Source organism: Rhea pennata, chromosome 18 (assembly GCF_028389875.1).
Source record: "Rhea pennata isolate bPtePen1 chromosome 18, bPtePen1.pri, whole genome shotgun sequence".
Classification (NCBI taxonomy): domain Eukaryota; kingdom Metazoa; phylum Chordata; class Aves; order Rheiformes; family Rheidae; genus Rhea; species Rhea pennata.
Genome location: NC_084680.1, coordinates 7,844,875 through 7,862,607, shown reverse-complemented (window position 1 = coordinate 7,862,607; position 17,733 = coordinate 7,844,875). Strand labels below are relative to the sequence as shown.

The 17,733-nt window shown below is 43.4% G+C and overlaps 1 protein-coding gene across 3 annotated transcripts in view; it reads right to left on the bottom strand.

Moving 5' to 3' along the window:
- COL27A1 (collagen type XXVII alpha 1 chain) overlaps positions 1-17,733 on the bottom strand; it is a 164,198-nt gene that overhangs the window by 113,131 nt on the left and 33,334 nt on the right. For all 3 annotated transcript variants that reach the window (XM_062590624.1, XM_062590625.1, XM_062590626.1), the window contains exons 5-10: positions 17,334-17,387; positions 12,392-12,445; positions 10,322-10,375; positions 4,405-4,449; positions 3,431-3,484; positions 987-1,031 (exon numbers count right to left, since the gene is read on the bottom strand). In XM_062590624.1, coding sequence (XP_062446608.1) covers positions 987-1,031; positions 3,431-3,484; positions 4,405-4,449; positions 10,322-10,375; positions 12,392-12,445; positions 17,334-17,387 — 306 coding nt within the window. The remainder of the gene's footprint in view (positions 1-986; positions 1,032-3,430; positions 3,485-4,404; positions 4,450-10,321; positions 10,376-12,391; positions 12,446-17,333; positions 17,388-17,733) is intronic.

Below are 17,733 nucleotides of genomic sequence, written 5' to 3'. Positions count from 1 at the left end.
TTACTTGCTGCTGAGCAGTGATCTAAGTATTGCACAGGTACCAAACAATAATTACACTAGGTTCACCCTGGGTGAGTGAAACGGGCGCACCAGGAAAAACTTGGTTACTTGCACAAGTGAGGTAAGTAAAGCTGTGCTATCACAGCTCGTCCTCGCTCCTGCGGGGCATTAAACATGCGATCTGTCCTTCTCTGCCTGCCTTCTCTCTTCCCAGCTCAGGAATAGAGCTAGCTACAGGGTCAGCATTTGTTTATTGCTTGCAGTTTTCCAAGTGATGAAAGCCAGCTGGTTAAATTCACTGTGTATAGAGAAAATACCACGTGTTAGGGAAAGAGGGGATTTTATTGGCTCAGAATGCCATTGTGAATTTATAATTGCAGGAAAAGAACAAAATGTAATTAACTAGAGCCTTAATTGTTAAAAAAAAAAAAGAATTAAAATAAATCCCTTGCAGCAAGGAGGAATCCATTGTAATTCAATCTGATGAGCAAACTCAGGCAGAACAGGGATATTAGCGTTTGTATTTGCATATGGCTTCAAGATGCTGGCTTGCTATTCTGCATAATGGTATAAATCATTCCCAAACTTGAGACTATACTCGAAAGGGCCCATTTTCAGCACGTTCGAAGACCACTGAACCGCATTTATTGATACTAAAGAGGCCTTTGGGAGATGGGGCTTGCAGAAAGTTCAGACTTCGGTCTTTGCTAGGAATTTGTATGCCACTCTTTTCTTTCCTGCAATGCAAGGAAAGAATGCATTGATTTTGCATCGTTAGCACCATCAGTGATCTTTGATTTTGCTACATCCTGACTTCGATTTGGAAACACACATAGTTTTCAAAAAGTAAGCAGTGTGCAATCAAAATCAAAATCTCCCAAATTCAACAACTTCAAGGAACTAATCTCAGGATTGCAAAGTCAAACATAAGTTGCTTGAGAAGGGCCTGGTAAAAGTAGAGAAAATACAAATCAAAGGCTGCTTACCCGATTCCCTTTTGGACCAGCTTCCCCTATTGGGCCAGGTAAGCCCTGAAACAGAAGCGAGAAAACAAAGACAAATGTGGACAGGCTTTAACTTAACCTAATGAGCAGTGCCAAACTCCCAGCAATGTCCCTGCATGGTTCTGCTTTCGGGATCTAGTCCAAGGCATATCAACAAAGGAGAAAAAAAAAGACAAAATGATACAAATAACAAATCTCTTACTGTGGAGTTGTTACTCAGCAAAATCTGACACTGTTAGACAAACTGAGCCTTCCCCAGGCCTGAAGTAGGGATTTATGGTCATAAAGACCAGAGAGGCTAATGCAGTAGGACACGCAGAGGTTTCATTACCCTTTAGGCACAACATACAGTGATCCTCTGTACCCACCGGCTCCCGCTCCAAAGGCAGGATTCAGTTTCCTGCCCACATGAACACATGTGTAGCAACGACAACTGTATTTCAAAACCTGTTTAGACAGAGTCTGGCCCTGATGCAGTGAGGAATTCCCTCTGATTTCCACTGCCTATGAAGCCATGCAGCAACGCAGGCACTGCAGATCACTAGCCCTTCCCAGCATCAACAGCTGTGGAGAGAACTGAAAGTACCCTCCACTCTACCTCTGTTCCTGTTGCTGTTCCCTTAAAGTACTGTGAAAAAGAATCCTGCAAAAATGCATAATGAATTTCCATATTTATTGTCTTTTAGCAAGTTTCCAGGTCAGGTTTTTATTATTATTGTTTTTTTATTTCCAAATGTTGGTGAGGTTTCTTGGGGGAGAGAAAAAAAAAAAAACCCAGGTCTCTATTTTCTTTAGCTGGCAGCACTGCATACTCAGCCTGGGATTTGAAAGTCAAGTTGTGTTCTTTTCTGGCTCGTGCATCGTTGCCAGTCAAAGATTTCAGCCATCCGAGTGGAGTTAACAATTCTGCCTATGATGCACAAATCAGAACAGAGCCAAGCTCTCTCCCCCATAGCCCTGCAGAGCCAGCACAGCTGACAGGAGTAACAAGTAGTAAAATCTCAGTAAAGTAAACAGCTCTGATGCTGGATACACACAGCATTCACATATCCTGAAAAAAGCTGCCTTAAAAAAGAAGGCACTTCCTTGTCCCAAACCACATTTTAAGAAAGCACTTTTGTTCTTCATATGTTCAAGTACAAATATTTCACCCTGCTTATCTGATGGGCAGAAGAATGCTGCTGTGAATTGCTAAACAGCATTCATTAACCTCGTATGTCCATTATGGCTTAGATGGTTTTATATTAGTTGTGTAATGCACATTCATACCTAGAAGATGCTTTGGCAATGCAAATCTCTGAGAGCCTTTCGGAGTATGAATGTAGCATTTAGTCAAGTGCACAAAATTCTCGCTCAGCTCTAGCACCTGCATTCTCCAGTGCGTGTCTGGATACTTTTCACTTAAGATTTGCAAAGTGGGTTATGAATCTAATTTCAAGTTTAAACACACTACGGGTTATTGATAGTCTGGGGTGGGGGAATGCAGACTTGTTTTGTGTGTCTAGCTCACATTTCACCCAATATTCTACACTGCTGGGCAAAAGCTCACATACGAGCTATGACAAGTTTGACGGATGCATGTGAACGGCTAACTGGGGTCTCTGACATCAGTCAAGACTCTTTACTGGGTACATAAATAGAAATATGGGGGGACCCAACACTAATGCGTTTGCTTTAGAAGACCACGACAAACTTGTTTCACTGAAAAATTTTATGGAGTCAGGTCTCCTGCTCCAGGGATGCAGATTTCAGTTCAAAATCTTCCTCTTGCTTTTCTTCTTACTATTCAGCATCCTACATCAGTAAGAAGTGTCCTATCCCAATCCATTCTCCTTTGTATACTCCTCCATTCCTAATGTTGTTTTAGTGCATTATTTTCAGATGGAAAACAAACTCCCAGTTTTCTTTCATTATCTTTATTGCATCTGCAGAAATAATTTTTTAATATATATGTGTTCCATGTATAATTTTATACATGGAACTGCTGAGCACTGCTGAGGCTTTCGTAGCAGACTTTACTAGTGGGAAATCTTTTCTTTTGGTAATATGCCTTCTTCTATCCCAGCTTTCTAGCCTGTTCAATATTAGATATAAAAACTTGCCTAAAAGTGAAGGGTTAACAGCTGTCAAGTATGTTTCTCTACTCTAACGTATTTTCTCTGTTCTTATAACAAAGAAAAAATTTTAGTCAGATTTTGCTATCGACATTCAAGTTCTATACATCACAGCCAGAAAATACTTTCTAGCAACCTCAACATTTCCGACAGAGTCAAAAGGGCCATGTCACTGATACGACATGTTGGACAGAAAAGAAGGAAAAGCTAGGCACATTCCATAGGTCTGCTCTGTATTTAGTGGGGCTCGTATTTAGCTACCTGCACACCCAAATCCCTAGTCTGTGCACAGCACAATGAGATTTACTGCACCTGCCTGCCAGGATAACCTTTGGCACCTGGGCTTCCGTCTGGTCCTCGTGCGCCCTTTAAGGAGAAAAGAAGAAAAAAAAAAAAAAAGCACAGGAAGGTAAGGTTAATGGCACACATGGGAAGCCTTTAGCTGCTTCGTTCTTTGAGTTGAGGGGAAAGTAGGGAGGATGGATTAACTCAATGCAAATTTATGGAGGGAAAGAAGAGAATTAAATTAAAAGGAAGACAGTGGAATAAATTGATGAAGGGAAAAAACATGCAGAAGCCAACTCAGTAGGATCCATGCATTAGGCAACTGTTGCCATGTCTCCTTCTCCCCCCATCTGCAGTGAAACCAGCAGATAGTTTGAAACAAGGAGGCTAAGAGAAGGTGTAAGGCTGCATCTATATCTGGCATATGGAACCGTTTTACTGGTGGGGAAGCCCTGCCAAAATTCTTCAAAACTAAATGGATTCATGTATAATATCCTTTAACATCATTGCTAACAGGGCCTGCTATTCATTGACCTTTTTTTTTTTCCTTCTCTGAACTGCAAACAGACTTAACCAAATAAAAAGGGGAGGGAAAAGGGGGAAGGGAGAAAGGGGCTTGGGAGGAGAATTACATGTTAGTACTTAATATGATGTGGTTAGTAAACTTCAGGTGAAATTAATGAAAAGGGGGGGAAAAAAAGGTGAGTAGTTTAAGCTGTTTTTTTTTCCACCACATAAACTTAACATGGCTGAGCAATCAAAATTAGAAGTTAATTAAACTCCAAAGCAGTCTCCTCCCACTAACCTGCTGATGCTTGGTCAATGCATGTGCACAGCCCCCCTGTAGCAAGGGATTTAACTGCACACATTATGTGTGTACCAGGCTGCCCCTAGAAGGAGCTAACTGTCCACACTGAGCAGGCTGTACAGGATCCAAATGAGCAGAGTCATTAAATTCATCCCTCTTTGAAGGTTCAATGTTGGAAACTGGGAAGACTCACCTGCTCTCCAGGGTGACCTGGTGGTCCAGGATAGCCTTTATATCCCTGTTGAAATAGGCAAGAAGAAATGAAGAATGAGAGAGAACATAGTAAAACAACCCCCTTTTGGTTTGAATTTCTCTTTTCAGGCAGGACTAAAGCTGTGAGGAGAAGCAGGTCTTCAGATACGGGATAGCACTACACAATCACACAACCTTCCACATCCCACTTCTTGTATGCGTCAGCTTGTGGCTGAGTCCTGCTGATGTTCCCAGCTCTGCTGCAATGTGGTGTGACAGCAGCCTGCACCAGCCACAGTTTGGTCTTGATGGTTACTTGGGATGGATTGGCTCCTAGAATAGCCTTAGAGAACTGTATCTAAGTGAAGATCTGATATTTGTAATCTAAACGTTTAGACTTTCCTTAATCCCTAGAAAAGTGCAGACTCGTAGGGTAAAATGTTGGCTTTGGGCAACTGAGGGGGACTTTTTCCACTGGCTTCAGAAAAGCTTGGATTTCAACCATAGCTCTCAAATCCATGCTGAAAGAACTGATTATTTCTCGGTAGACTTCTGACTAACAGGATTCATATAATTTCATCCAGCAATTCTTGCACGAAGCCCTGCATGACACGGGTCAGTTACATTTTGGAGAGAGTGTTAACTTTGACTTTAAAACTTGAAATGTCATAGGAAACACCACAGTAACCACCTACTGCCACAGGAAAAAAAAAAGCCACAGGAAGCTTTTGTTTTGTTCCTAGCTTGAATCGCAATCACAGAGTGGTTGAGGTTGGAAGGGACCTCTGGACATCGTCTAGTCCAACCCCCGGCTCAAATAGGGTCACCTAAAGCACATTGCACAGGATCACATCCAGGCACGTTTTGAATATCTCCAGAGAAGGAGACTCCACCACCTCTCCGGGCAACCTGTTCCAGTGCTCTGTCACCCTTGCAGTAAAGTTGTTCTTCCTCATATTCAGGTGGAACCTCCTGTGTTCCAGTTTGTGCTCGTTGCCTCGTGTTGTTGCTGGGCACCACTGAAGAGTCCACCCCATTGAATTTGTCTAGCTTCCAGTTTTTCTAATTTAATTATTACAACATATGACAAGATCCTAAGTCCTTTATTATGAAGCCACCTAAAATGGTGAGCAAGCTGTCCCTTAGCCTGCTCTCTGCTGAATTAATTCGAATGAGTTTCTTAATCCTTCTAGCTGGCAAGTGTTGCAGGCTTCAAACCATTCTTGCAGGCCTTTCATAAAGCTGCTTCAATTTTTCCGTATCTTTTTTTTTTTTTTTTTTGAGACACAGACCCTGGACAGGACAAAACTAGCCCGTTCCACTGCAGACTGGTCAGCACGTATCTTAAAAGCGTACACTTTCTCCGGGATTTACCTAGAGCTCTCTTTGAACGCTGAGTAAAGCCTGCAAGTGGCAGGCACTTCACATTTTTTTCCCTCTCCCTTTATTACGTTGCTTCAGCTATTTAAAATAAACTTATTTCCATCAAGCAGAGTCGGAGCAGATTAGAAGATTAAATTCAGTTACAGAGACGACTGTTTAGCGAGGCTATTAGCGAGCCTGAAAGAGCAGAAAAATGTAACTTGAAACAAATGGAGAGAAAGAATAAACAAGCAACATCCTTGAACAAATATTACAGAAATAACAAAATGGTTTCAGGGGAGGTTACAACTGCTAATTGAAAATCAGTCTCTACTACTTGTCCTATCTTAACCTGAGGCTCCCAACACATCCTGCCTGCTGGTGAAACACGCTGGGGAGCATCCCCCGGCACTGGAAGCCATAACCAAACTCTCCTCTGACCAAGGACTTGGCCTTTCGCTTCACTCACCAGATGAACCCAGTACTGTTTCTGCTCTGAAGTCCACACCTCTGCTTAACTGCTTTTTTATTCTTCCCATGGGCTGTTCTAGACCGGCAGCCTAAGCCTTCGCTGGCGGAGGTACGCGGTGCTGTCAGCCATCCTGGCTACTACCCGCTCCCCTTCGCATTCCTCCTTGCTCGTTATTTCAGACATTTTGGCCTGGAAAAACCTTGATTCCCTTTTCACCTATTTTCCGCTGCTCAGCTTTGCTCATGTATCACAGGCCTATCTCCTGATTGAGCTGCGCTCCCCAAGAAGATGGCAGCTACCCCAAAAGATGATTTTGCTACCAGCCGGCCCTTATTCGAACCTCCTCGAAGGTTCTTTATCCTAATGCTGTTGCTGCATTTCATCTAGTGGCTCCTAAACAGGGAGCACAGGACTCCCTGCCCTTCCTAACAGATCCTCCCCTTGAATTTCCCTCTTGCTTATCCCCTCTCTGGCTCCCGACCAGTGTCTGCACTTCAGCAGGAAGCAAGGGGGATGCTCCCTCTGGCTGGGTGCCTGATCTGATGGTGAAGGTGCTCTGGAAAGGTGCAAACTGTCCTGAGTGCAGAAGGCCCACTGTCTGTATCACCTGTCCCCGGACCTCAGACCAACAGGGCGTTGTGCAAACAGAGAGCAACTGTTCTGGCCCCCATCTTGTCCCTGCCACAGAGAGGTGCCAACAGTAACAGCCTTGAGCTTTGAGCATCCAGACATGCCTGACATTTAGCATGGAGCCCATGGGGTTTCCCACCCTGTGCCCAGCTCCTCCGGCACAGCCTGGAGCAGGAATCACCTTTGCTCCCAGGCAGCTGGGGCACCTAGCTGTGACCCAGACACATGACCAGAGGTGTCTCCCTCCCTCCAGTGACATGAAAGAGGTGCCTAGCTTAGCTGCTCTCCATCATTCTGCACAGGTCGGGTTTCCATGAGATGGGAGTTGCAAGCCTGTGTTGTCCACCTAAAGCAGGTGGCTAAACTATAGCCCCTTGAGACCCTAAAAAATATGCCAGAGCTAATGTCTGCACCAAGCATTACCTTGCTATCTCTATAACGCTAAGCAAATACCTCTTAAGTTAAAAAATGTAGACAATCTACTACTTTTGCATCCTATTAAATACTCTCCTCACTATAGCAAGCTCTAGGGAGCTTGGAATGTGTTTCTTCAAATTATCATGCAGTTATGTCTGTCTCAGGTTAATCATAGTGAGGAGAAAACGAAAAAGCTTGTGTATGATAAGGTTGGCTGGAATGTGAAAGTGTTTACCTGCGCAATCCTCTTCAAATAGCACTTAAAATGACAGGGCAGAGGGTATGAAAACAACTGCATTTGCTCTTTTATCCAAACACTTCCTGATGATTACAGGGTGTTCAGCACAAAGGGATGTGATTTAGAAAGGAAATTGCACTCCAGTGAAGGATTTGCTCATCCGTGATGATATTTATAATTCACACTATCCTAGCTAAAAAGGACCATCCTGTACTTTGACAGGAAATGTAAAGAGGCCAATGAGCGTGGTCTGCATGATCGGGTGCGTTCTGAAACCATGACCTATTCCCAGCTCTGCCTTTACTTCCTGCATGGTTTCAGTCAAGCTTTGTACTCTCACTTCTGCCACCCTGCTCAGTCTTGCACTTTGCCACGGCCATTCTCTCAGCAGTATTTGAGACCGGGAGCAACAGAGCAGCGCACTTCTGAGGTATCTCTGGAGGGCAGCTATAATCTGCAGCCAAAAGCCAAAGCCCACAGATACCTCCTCGGCATGAGGAGGGAAGGACAGAGCAATCAAGTCCTGCCACCATCCCCTAGAACTGTTTTTTCAGCTAAAGCAGTATTTACTCCATGTGGAGTAGATGAGCATCATGTCTTTCTTGCACTGAACCTCCATGGCATTACTATCTGCTGCTTAAATAGCTGTCTCATATACCCATAGTTGGGCACAGGCAAAATGACTTCATGGGTGCTCTGAGGTCAAACTCTCCAAAATGTAAAAGAGCAAAGGTCTGTGCATTCATAACACGGGCAGACGCTGTGTTGCGAACCATGCTATCCAAAGCCAGACATCATTTGGTTGCGGCTCCGACTCATGTTGCTGAGCCAGTTGCTCCCTTCAGAAGGAAAAGTGTTTCATGTTCCCTGAGGAGAACTTCTGCCTATCTGAAAGTTTCTACATGGACTTTCCAGATGCAAGCCTGTGCAGCTCTTTTTGCACTCTCTCCATGGGATGAGTGGGAAATTTTGTTCTTATGTCTGTTTCCAAGGCTTTGCTGTTCTCTTGTAGACAAGAGGTTGTTGCCCATCTTCAGCCAAACACCAGCATATTTTCAATGGGTGGATGCCAGAAGGGAATCCATATAAAAAAAGATTTTTCCAAACATTTCTCCAACATCTGTAAATTTCTTCTCTGATGCAGGACACTAATAAAAGCCAGGCTGCACCAAAACACTGCCGGGCTAGTGCTACTGTGAGATATTTTTTTTAAGCTACACCAAAGGAAAAATTTCAGCATCCAATTTGCTTATTACTTGAAGAAACAGAAGCCTTTGCCCTGTCCTGGGGAACTAAGATCAGATGTGAAGTCCATGTGCTGGACTCAACAATGTTTGTTCAATCTCTTACTCCTTCTCTATTTTTTCCAGCATGAGGCCTTGCTCTCCTGACACAGCATTTTGCTGATTGAAACTGCAGAGTTTTGTTTTAAAAGCTGCTACACTAAGAAAATGATATTCTTTAGACCATCCTTGTTACAACTTGTTTGCGACAGCAAAGGACCATTAGCTAATCATTCTATTGCTCCTAGTTCCACATGGCACCTCAAGCATGACCAACCTCGGGACAGAAAATGAACATAGCCCTTCTTCTTGGCAGTTTGATTCCAGTATAAAGCATACAACATACAGTCATGGAGAAGGAGGGTTTCTTTCAACCTCGACCGCTTCCTTTTCTCCTGAAAGAGCCGTAAAGCGTACCCGAGTACATTTTACGTAAAGCATACCTGAGTAGGCCCCTGCATGCAGGCAATTGGCCTGAGGAACAGTGCATCTTCAATGGCCCATTGACTGATGAAGTGATTAAAACAAGATGCCAATTTTAACTGCTCATCTTTATCATGTCAATATTTGCTCACAGGGTAGGGGACTGACGTCCACTGAGCCCATCTCACATCAACCAAACAGCTCCCAAGCTCCATGCAACAGGCCCAACTTCCAGAAAAAGCAAGCTAGCCTATCAACACAGACTGGAGCTGGAAGATCAGCTGAAGTGTCCTCGATGTACAGCGGACATGAGCTCAAGCTGTGGATAGCTAAGATATTGCTGTGCATACTTCCATTCATCAACAAACAAACTGCTGCAACAAAAAGCCAGGGATCATCTTGTGCTCTGCCCCTACCTATCCTTCCACGAACACACACACAAACCCAAACACTGTGGTGGCAGTGATGGAACTTGTACTCTACCCCTACTTATCCTCTCTTAGGCACAGGTATGTTTCTGGTGATATTAGTGTTGCTGAAACATCAATATGGAAGCAAATAAAGCAAAACTTCACTGATGCTGTCAGCCTCCAGGCAAAAGGAGGAGAAAGCAATGAAGAAAGTTTCTCTGAAATGTGTTTATCAGGAGAGAGTCAGGCTTTCCTTGGAGTGTCTAACTGAGTCCTGAATCCAATCTTTGAGTGCTGATGCATGTTGTAGGTCCAGTTACCTACCATATCAGCTGAACCAGATCTAAACTCAGCTTCCCGATGAAGAACTAGTGTCATGGTGCAAAGGAATGATGCAGTGAAAGGGGACATGGACTTGAAAAAGAAGGCTCAGAAATCTAGATTCAGAATTTCATTCAACATTCTTACATGGTCTTGCTAGGACATCCTTTAGGATGTTTTTTTCAATCCTGTGCTGGAGTTTACACTCTTCTGGAACAGGGATAAGACATCTTTGCTTGGTATTAGGGCTTAATTAATTTTTTGGGGAAGTACTCTGAACTCTTGCAACTGCAAGAATTCAGAGGAGCACATTTTAAAATAAAAATACCAGCCTAATTTGATAGAAAAGGACATATTCTTACCTTTCGACCAGGTGGTCCAGGGAGCCCAGTCAAACCAGGTAAGCCCACATCTCCCTATAAGTAAGCAAGTCGTATTAATTTTCAGCAGTATTTTCTCTATGCCTAGTATACCATTACTGAAATTTTGCCCATGGTAGTACCCAACTACTGATACTTCTGATTCTAATCAGTTCTTCAGTAATTGACTGGAAAAGAAGCATAGATTTAAACATCATCTCTATTAAGTGACTCATATAAATAATAAGCCTAGTTAATTAATGGCAGCTGTCACTGGAGTCCAGCTTTTCGCCAGCAGAATGAATGCCTTCTTTTCAATGATCTCATTCAGTCACATGCTTCATTTGCCTTTCGATGGCCATTTAAATGGCCAAGGCAGGAAAATCCTAGCTTTTAAATGCAAGAACAACAGGTACTTCCTGCCAAATCCTGTGATTGTGCTCATATTCTGCTACTGCACTGGCTCAGTCCACAGCTCCAGTTCAGATGGTCCTGACTGTATAATTATTCAACCTGCCTACACAGTACATATAGACTCAACCTTTGCAGGCTGCTTGTGGGAGATATTTTTCAGTGTGCTTCTGGAAGGGGATTGCATCCCATTCCAAGTGGCAATATCTGAATCATTATAGGAATGCTGAAGCACTTTGGTGTGAGATCTCTCCAAGATTGAAACCTTTTAGACAAGCCCATTTTGGCCTCCTCTGATTAGGATCAAAAAATCCCTAATGTTTTTAACACAAGTTGCTGCATGTGCTTACTGAAAATGTATTTGGAGTAACTAGCTTGAGAATTAGGCTTCTCCCCAAACTCCTGCTGGAAACTCCTTGTTTCTATTACTTCTAACAGGAACAAACCTTGTTAACATGAGCTAAAAGTGATCTGGATCTCTCCCTTTCTCACATTGAGCATGCTTGCAAGAAAACGGTTCCAGATTGTGCGGGTGGATGGCTTCCATGTGATGCCATTCCAATGCAGTACCAGAAATTTTGAACGGCATCTCGTGCTCTTAAGTTAAAAGCATCGTTTCAAACTTAGCCATCTCAACATCTTCTAGCGTCATCATCCATCCTGCATTTGTGTGGCTTGCTGTATGTATCTTCATTGATGTATCTGGTTTCAAACTAAGAGCCTAATTTCTTCATGGCTGATGCTTTCTATTAGTTGTGCATTTATAGCAAGGCTCATGAAAAAGGAAGAGAACCATACTTCTTGCCTTGGATGTAAGTTATAAAGTTTTGTGCAGGCATCACTGAAAGAACTGAGATACCTATTGTGAAGCTCTGATCACTCTTCTAAAGCTTTTCTAGATTTATGTGAGGCCTTGTTGCCTCAGTAAAAATCATTCAGCTGTGAAACAGTAAAAACGTGGGTTGTAACTTCTGGAAATGAATTTGCAAGAGAACTTTAATCTTTAACAATTGCTAAATGTAAAAACAAGACCACGCTTTCCAATGTATGTTGTTTGTGCCAATTCGAGTACACCTTGGTGGAAAGGCCTCTCATTAGTACCCAACAAGGTTGATGTGTCTGCAGTGCAACAGTCTGAGGAGCTCCCCTTTCTCCTTCAACCAGAGAGCAAGGCTGCCATGAGAGTGACCATCTGCTGAGGACTGTGTACATGACATGAGGCACATTACTGTATCCCAGCTCCTCAGCGGGAATGCCATTTCCTTTGCTTTCAGGGTTTTTAACTACTTAGATTGGGATTACCTCTTTCTACACATGCATCCCCAGAGTGGGGATACACATTATACAGATGTGTATCTGCTAGCTTAAATAACTACCTTAAGTGGCTGTATACTTGTGTCAGCAAGGACTTAAGTGTGGACTGCAGATCACACCTAAGATGGACAAACACTTCGATGACAAGAAGCTATGGCAGCAGACAGTTCAGCGCAATGTGGTCAATACCTTATTTAACTCTCTTCAGTCCTCAGTTCAGGGTCTAAGTCTTAATTTTTAGCCCGATGTCTACTTGAGTACGTGTCACGCTTGTGGAGTACCGACTCCTTCCGCGTGTATGCTCAAGGCTTAGTGCAATGGACCCTGATGCCTGTGGGAACTTCTTACCTTAGGTCCGTTGTGAGCTTTTCCAGGTGACAGCCCAGGATCACCCTTCTGACCCTGGAATGAAAAACTTAAACTAACGACAAAATCCAAGGACTCAGTTCACAGATGTCATCTTGCTTCAGCCAAACCCCCAAATTAAAAAGAACATTTTGTTTTGCCTCTGTCTTGCCCTCATATCTCAACCATATTAAAGTTCCTGGGCATAGCTCTGTTTTGCTGAGGCTGGTTTTGGTGCATATCTGCTGCTGATTAAGATTTTTAAATTATATTTGACAGTATTAAATTGACCAAAAAAGGGATATCTGGAAGAAGGTAATGCCATGACTTTTGATGATTATTATACTAGACAGATCTTTCTTTCTTGTCTATAAGCTACCATCACAAAAATAACTACAAAGCCTGTTGCTGTGGCTAAACCATCCTGTTTAATGACTTGCTAGATGCTGTTGCTTTCTTTAATTGTGGGGAATAAATAAAACTGGAGAGAAAGTTACACTAATTAGATGTTAACGACAGCTGGAGTAATTGTGAGGTTTTCAAGCTGGCAGAAGAAAGAGATACACTTTACCTTAAGTAGCTGTATTCTTTATTTTCCCCGTTAATAACTATGGTAAGAGAAATCCCAGTTTAAGACTGTGATCTTTTGACAAACACAGGATGGAATTTCAGCAGCATTTGAACACCTAATTCCAGTAGATTCCTTTAAAAGTCTCAATTTAAAATCTTAAAAGGTGTTGTGCACACCAAATAGAGTTTAATATAGAAATAGGAGAACAGAGATTTGAAACATGCCAGATTCTTTGGGCAGGGGTGAGGGAAGGCTTAGCACGAAGAACCTTAGATCTGTATTACATCTTTTCTGGTTAGGATAACTGGGACACAGACATGCCAACTTTAGGCACTGGACTTTTAACACTCCTGGGATCATAAACAAGTCACAGTCTCTGTGTGCCACGTCAGCAACTTGGGATTCAAGATTAACCATCCAAGCACAGGACAGTTCTGAGGGTTAATTAATGGTTGTCAAATGCTTGAAGTACTTGGAGGGAAGGTGAGACCCTAACAAAGGAGTAATAGTATTTATTAACTGGCGTTTCTCGTTAGCAGCACAAAGGTCTAGTTATAACTAGCTGAGTAGCTTTTTCCATGCAGCCTCGCCACAACTACACAGTTACGTTTGACACGAACTTCCCACCTTGCACTAAATGTAAATCTCCCCTTCTCCTCCTCCACCATCCTCCAAAAGCTGCAAGGTTCGGGGAGTGAGACTACTTGGCTACGGACTGTAGGGAGCACTGCTGATTCAAGGCAGATGTGTCTCTACAAATTCTGAATGAAGACTGCCTGGTTTCCAAACAGTAAATGAAGTCATGCAGATAATCTTGCTTTGCATGCAGCTGTTATCAGGGCAATTCTCCCACTGCTTGAGCTTTAGAGCAGTCTGTGGGTGCTACGACTGTTTGGAACAGATCAGAGCAGTCTCAGGATGGCGGAGTATTCATTTCTATACTGCAAAATCAATTTACTGCTGCAGGTAGACACCCACCTCCCTCCATAAATCTTGCCATCTGCTCAGCACAGTGACACTGAGCTACATAAATGAACAGAAGTCTCTCACATTTTTCACTGAGAAGCCCTAAAATACATTAGCAAAGACTGGGCCTTGCATCGTAGTAGTGATCATGATACAGGTGGGGGCCTCTGCCACAGCCGGATCACACTTTCTCAAGATTAATCAGCAATATAGCATTACAGCCAGAGAGAACAGACATCTGGATGCTGAGGGCTGAAATTGCAGGTTAACTGCCCAATTCTTCTCTTGCAGTAACCACAATATGAGAATTACCCAAAGCCTTGTCTATTACTAAGCCTCAGCGCCTTGCCCACAAGTCCCTCACTTTCCCACCCCAACTAACCAACCACATTGCTTCCTCTTGTAAAGGAAGAGAATGTTTACTTCCATTTTTTTCCCTACCCAAAGGAAATCTAAAGATGGGCAATTTAAACATATCAGCTCTGCAACACCGCTAAGTGTATTTAGTATCAGTGATCTTGGAGCCAAACCATTCACCCAAAGGGAAAGTCAACTCTCCCTAGCACTATAATAGGGGAGATTTATCCAGAGCAGTTACACAAGCAAAACATACTAAAGATTGAGGCCAAAAGTCTCCAGATGACAGAATGCAAATTCAATTCTTGTAACAGCTTTGGAAAACTCACTCTGCCTGACAGTTAACTCTCCTCCCAATCCCCCAAACTATCAAGACATCCTTAGAGCTACATCTAGTCATCAGCAAGAACGTCCCTCCTACCTCTCCATCAGCTTACAGGTCAGTCAGCCAGCAGGATCCCTGCTCCAGTGTGTGTCTACATCAGATTAAGATCTTGTCTAATATAACCACAATGCTCATAAACTAGATGCAACAGTAATTTTGCAACTGCCAAGAACAACAAACAAAATGCGAAAAGTGGCAAGAAGGCCCCTTTAAGAACTTGCACATTAGAAATCGCTGAGAAAAGCACAATGGGCTAAATTCTTGGGTGGTGCAAGTGGGTGGAACACCACTGCAGTCAATGGAACTGCGCCCAAAGAGATCAGCAGGAATTTGGCTCAAGAGCTACACACAACTTCTCCAAAGGACCGGGCTAAGTCCAAGGACTTGCAGGTACTCAGCTCCAGTGATGAGAATAAGGAAGACTCTCTGCGCAGAAGAGATTCAGAAATGAGATAGCCTGACAACACAACGCTAGTGCTCGCTAATGAGATACAACTGGACAAGAGACATGAACACAAACGTGCATATTGCTGCCAGCTGCGCTGCAGTATCAAATCTCTTGTACGCTGAAATAACAGAGCACTCGTAAGACTGGGCAATCAACTGCGTGGTTGATTGTCCGATCTTATGAGTGCTCTGTTAATTCAGTTGATAAGAATTGCGCTTCTGGTTTAGTTCCTGAGCGACAATGACTTGGTGTTAGTCATTGTTTCCAAGCTGTATCTATCTGGGAAAGTTCAGTTTCCTTTCTTGGATTGCTTGTTTTTTCCACAGTACTAAGAGCTATCTAGGGAAGGCCTAGTCCATCAGCTCGTTGCCTCTTGAACAACTCTCAACAGGAGAGGTTCTGGTTGAGGTTGCTTTGCCTGATCATCTGGATTGAGCTTTCAGAAGTCTGTAACTTCAGCCATGGCTGTACATGCTAAGGACATGTCAGGTCCCAGGTGTGGGCACATGCTTGTCAAGCCTGGTGGACAGAGGCATTTACAATGTAGGGGCAAATTTTTGGTGAAACCCAGCTTCTGAGACTGGCATAACACCAGAGAAATGAAGAGACAGGCAGAGGTCAAAGCTCTGGGTTCTGACCCATGCCTCCTGAAAGGGCAAACCAGAGGAATTTGAAAGATAACTAACATGTAGTTCTTACACACAGATCACGCTATCATGGCAAAACAGGCCCTTCCTGCTAGAGATGGGAGTTATGACGAGCCCACTGAGAGCTTTCTGTTGCCAGACAAAGTGCCCAGCGGGATGAAGAAAAACCACTTGCAGGAAGTTTTTATTTCTACCAGAAGGTAAGTCAATACAACTTTACAGTCAAATGATGGTTTCTGACAAGGCATTGGGCTAAAGATACAAAACAAAAACAACCTCCCCCCCTTCCAAAACACAGAGACATAGCTTGAGTCTACAGATTGGACCAGACTAAATTTGCAGGGCTGGAAGTTAGATAAAAGTAGTTCGATTTGACTTGTAAAACTCAACTAGTGTGATCTGGAAGTCATTGATGGAGAATAAATGCAGAACACTCAGATGTAGAACTTTTACAGCCTCACTTTTCAGGCCGTATAACTACACTTTAGAATTTAAAACAGCTGCTGTTCACCAGCATGTCTCCAGTGCCTAATTTTTAATCACATAGAGGCAGCGTGCCAAGTTTCCAGGATCTTTTTCCCAGAGCATCAATAGTGTTCATAACATTTCTGCTTACTGATGAGATCATGAAAAGAAAGGGCTCTTGCTTGCACCTTCTCTGTGTTTGACTGAGATATCCTACAGCTTTCCTGTTGTTAATGAAAACCTCAATAAAGCACTGCCCCTCAAAACCATCCCACACTATTCTTTGGGCCCGTATAAGCATTATAATATCTAAACCTACTTATAATTAAATGAACACTGAACAACCTATACCAATTTCCCAGGAGCTTCACAATCTCTATGTAACACAAAGCCATACATATGAGATCTCACGCAGAGAGAGAGGAAGACATCTACCAAGAAGCAGTGAGATCAGTTTGGAAGGACTTTTGGAGTTTAGGATACCCAGAAACTCTGGAGAATCGGAGAATCATAGAATCAGTAAGGTTGGAAGGGACCTCTGGAGATCATCTAGTCCAACCTCCCTGCACAGCAGGGTCACCTAGAGCATGTTAGACAGGGCTGCACGACAGGAAGGAGAGACAGTATTTCAGGAAGAGAAAGACAAAGAAAGAAGTGGGGTGCTGCAGCTCTCGCCAGACTGCTGCTTACAGCAGTCTGGATGCAAAGCCAGTTGAGGAGACTGAACAATCAGAGAGGAGGAATAAGAATGTAAAAGCAAATCAGGACTTGGTGAGACTTTAGAGTGGGAGGATTCCACTGCCCTGGTCTCAACATAACAATTTACTCCCTGGCAGAGGCAGCATAGCTTAATCAGGATCCTAACTAGGCAGCCTTTGAAATTAGGTAGACTCAAGAACCAAGATGCACTGCAGGGTCTCTCACAAGCACAGTAAAAGACTTTGGCCGTGCTGCTGGAGGGTCCGTGTATGAGCAGAGGGGAGGGGATAAATGGTTTCAGCTACTCTTCATTTTCTATAGAGCAGGATGCAAAAGCCTGCGCTTTCCCCAGCGCGACATCCTCTGAAACAAGAAGACAGAAGTTCCTCATGCCAGTTAATACTTACTTTCAGGCCAGGGGGTCCAGGTAAGCCAGGATTTCCATGAGGACCAGGAGGACCCTAAAGAAACACAACAAACAGAGTCAAAAGGAGTCAGTAGTTACCTGTGTTAGTCACGAGCCATGAGGCTGCCAAAAGCCATGGGTTATGATGTGGCCAGACCTAGCTTACTCCACACTAGCTCTCTGCACCCCTAGCATGGATACAGCTTTAACTAGACCCTCCTGAGGCAGCTTTCTAAATAAGCCAGAACCAGCGATTAACTAGCACCTAAAAAACAAGTAAGCTCCCTGCATTAGCGTATTGCCTCCTGTTAGATACAGGACAAGGACAGCTTGCGAGAGTGGATGAAATATCTTCCTTGCAAGTTCTGTCATCTCCTCCTCCTGCCTAGCAATGTACAATT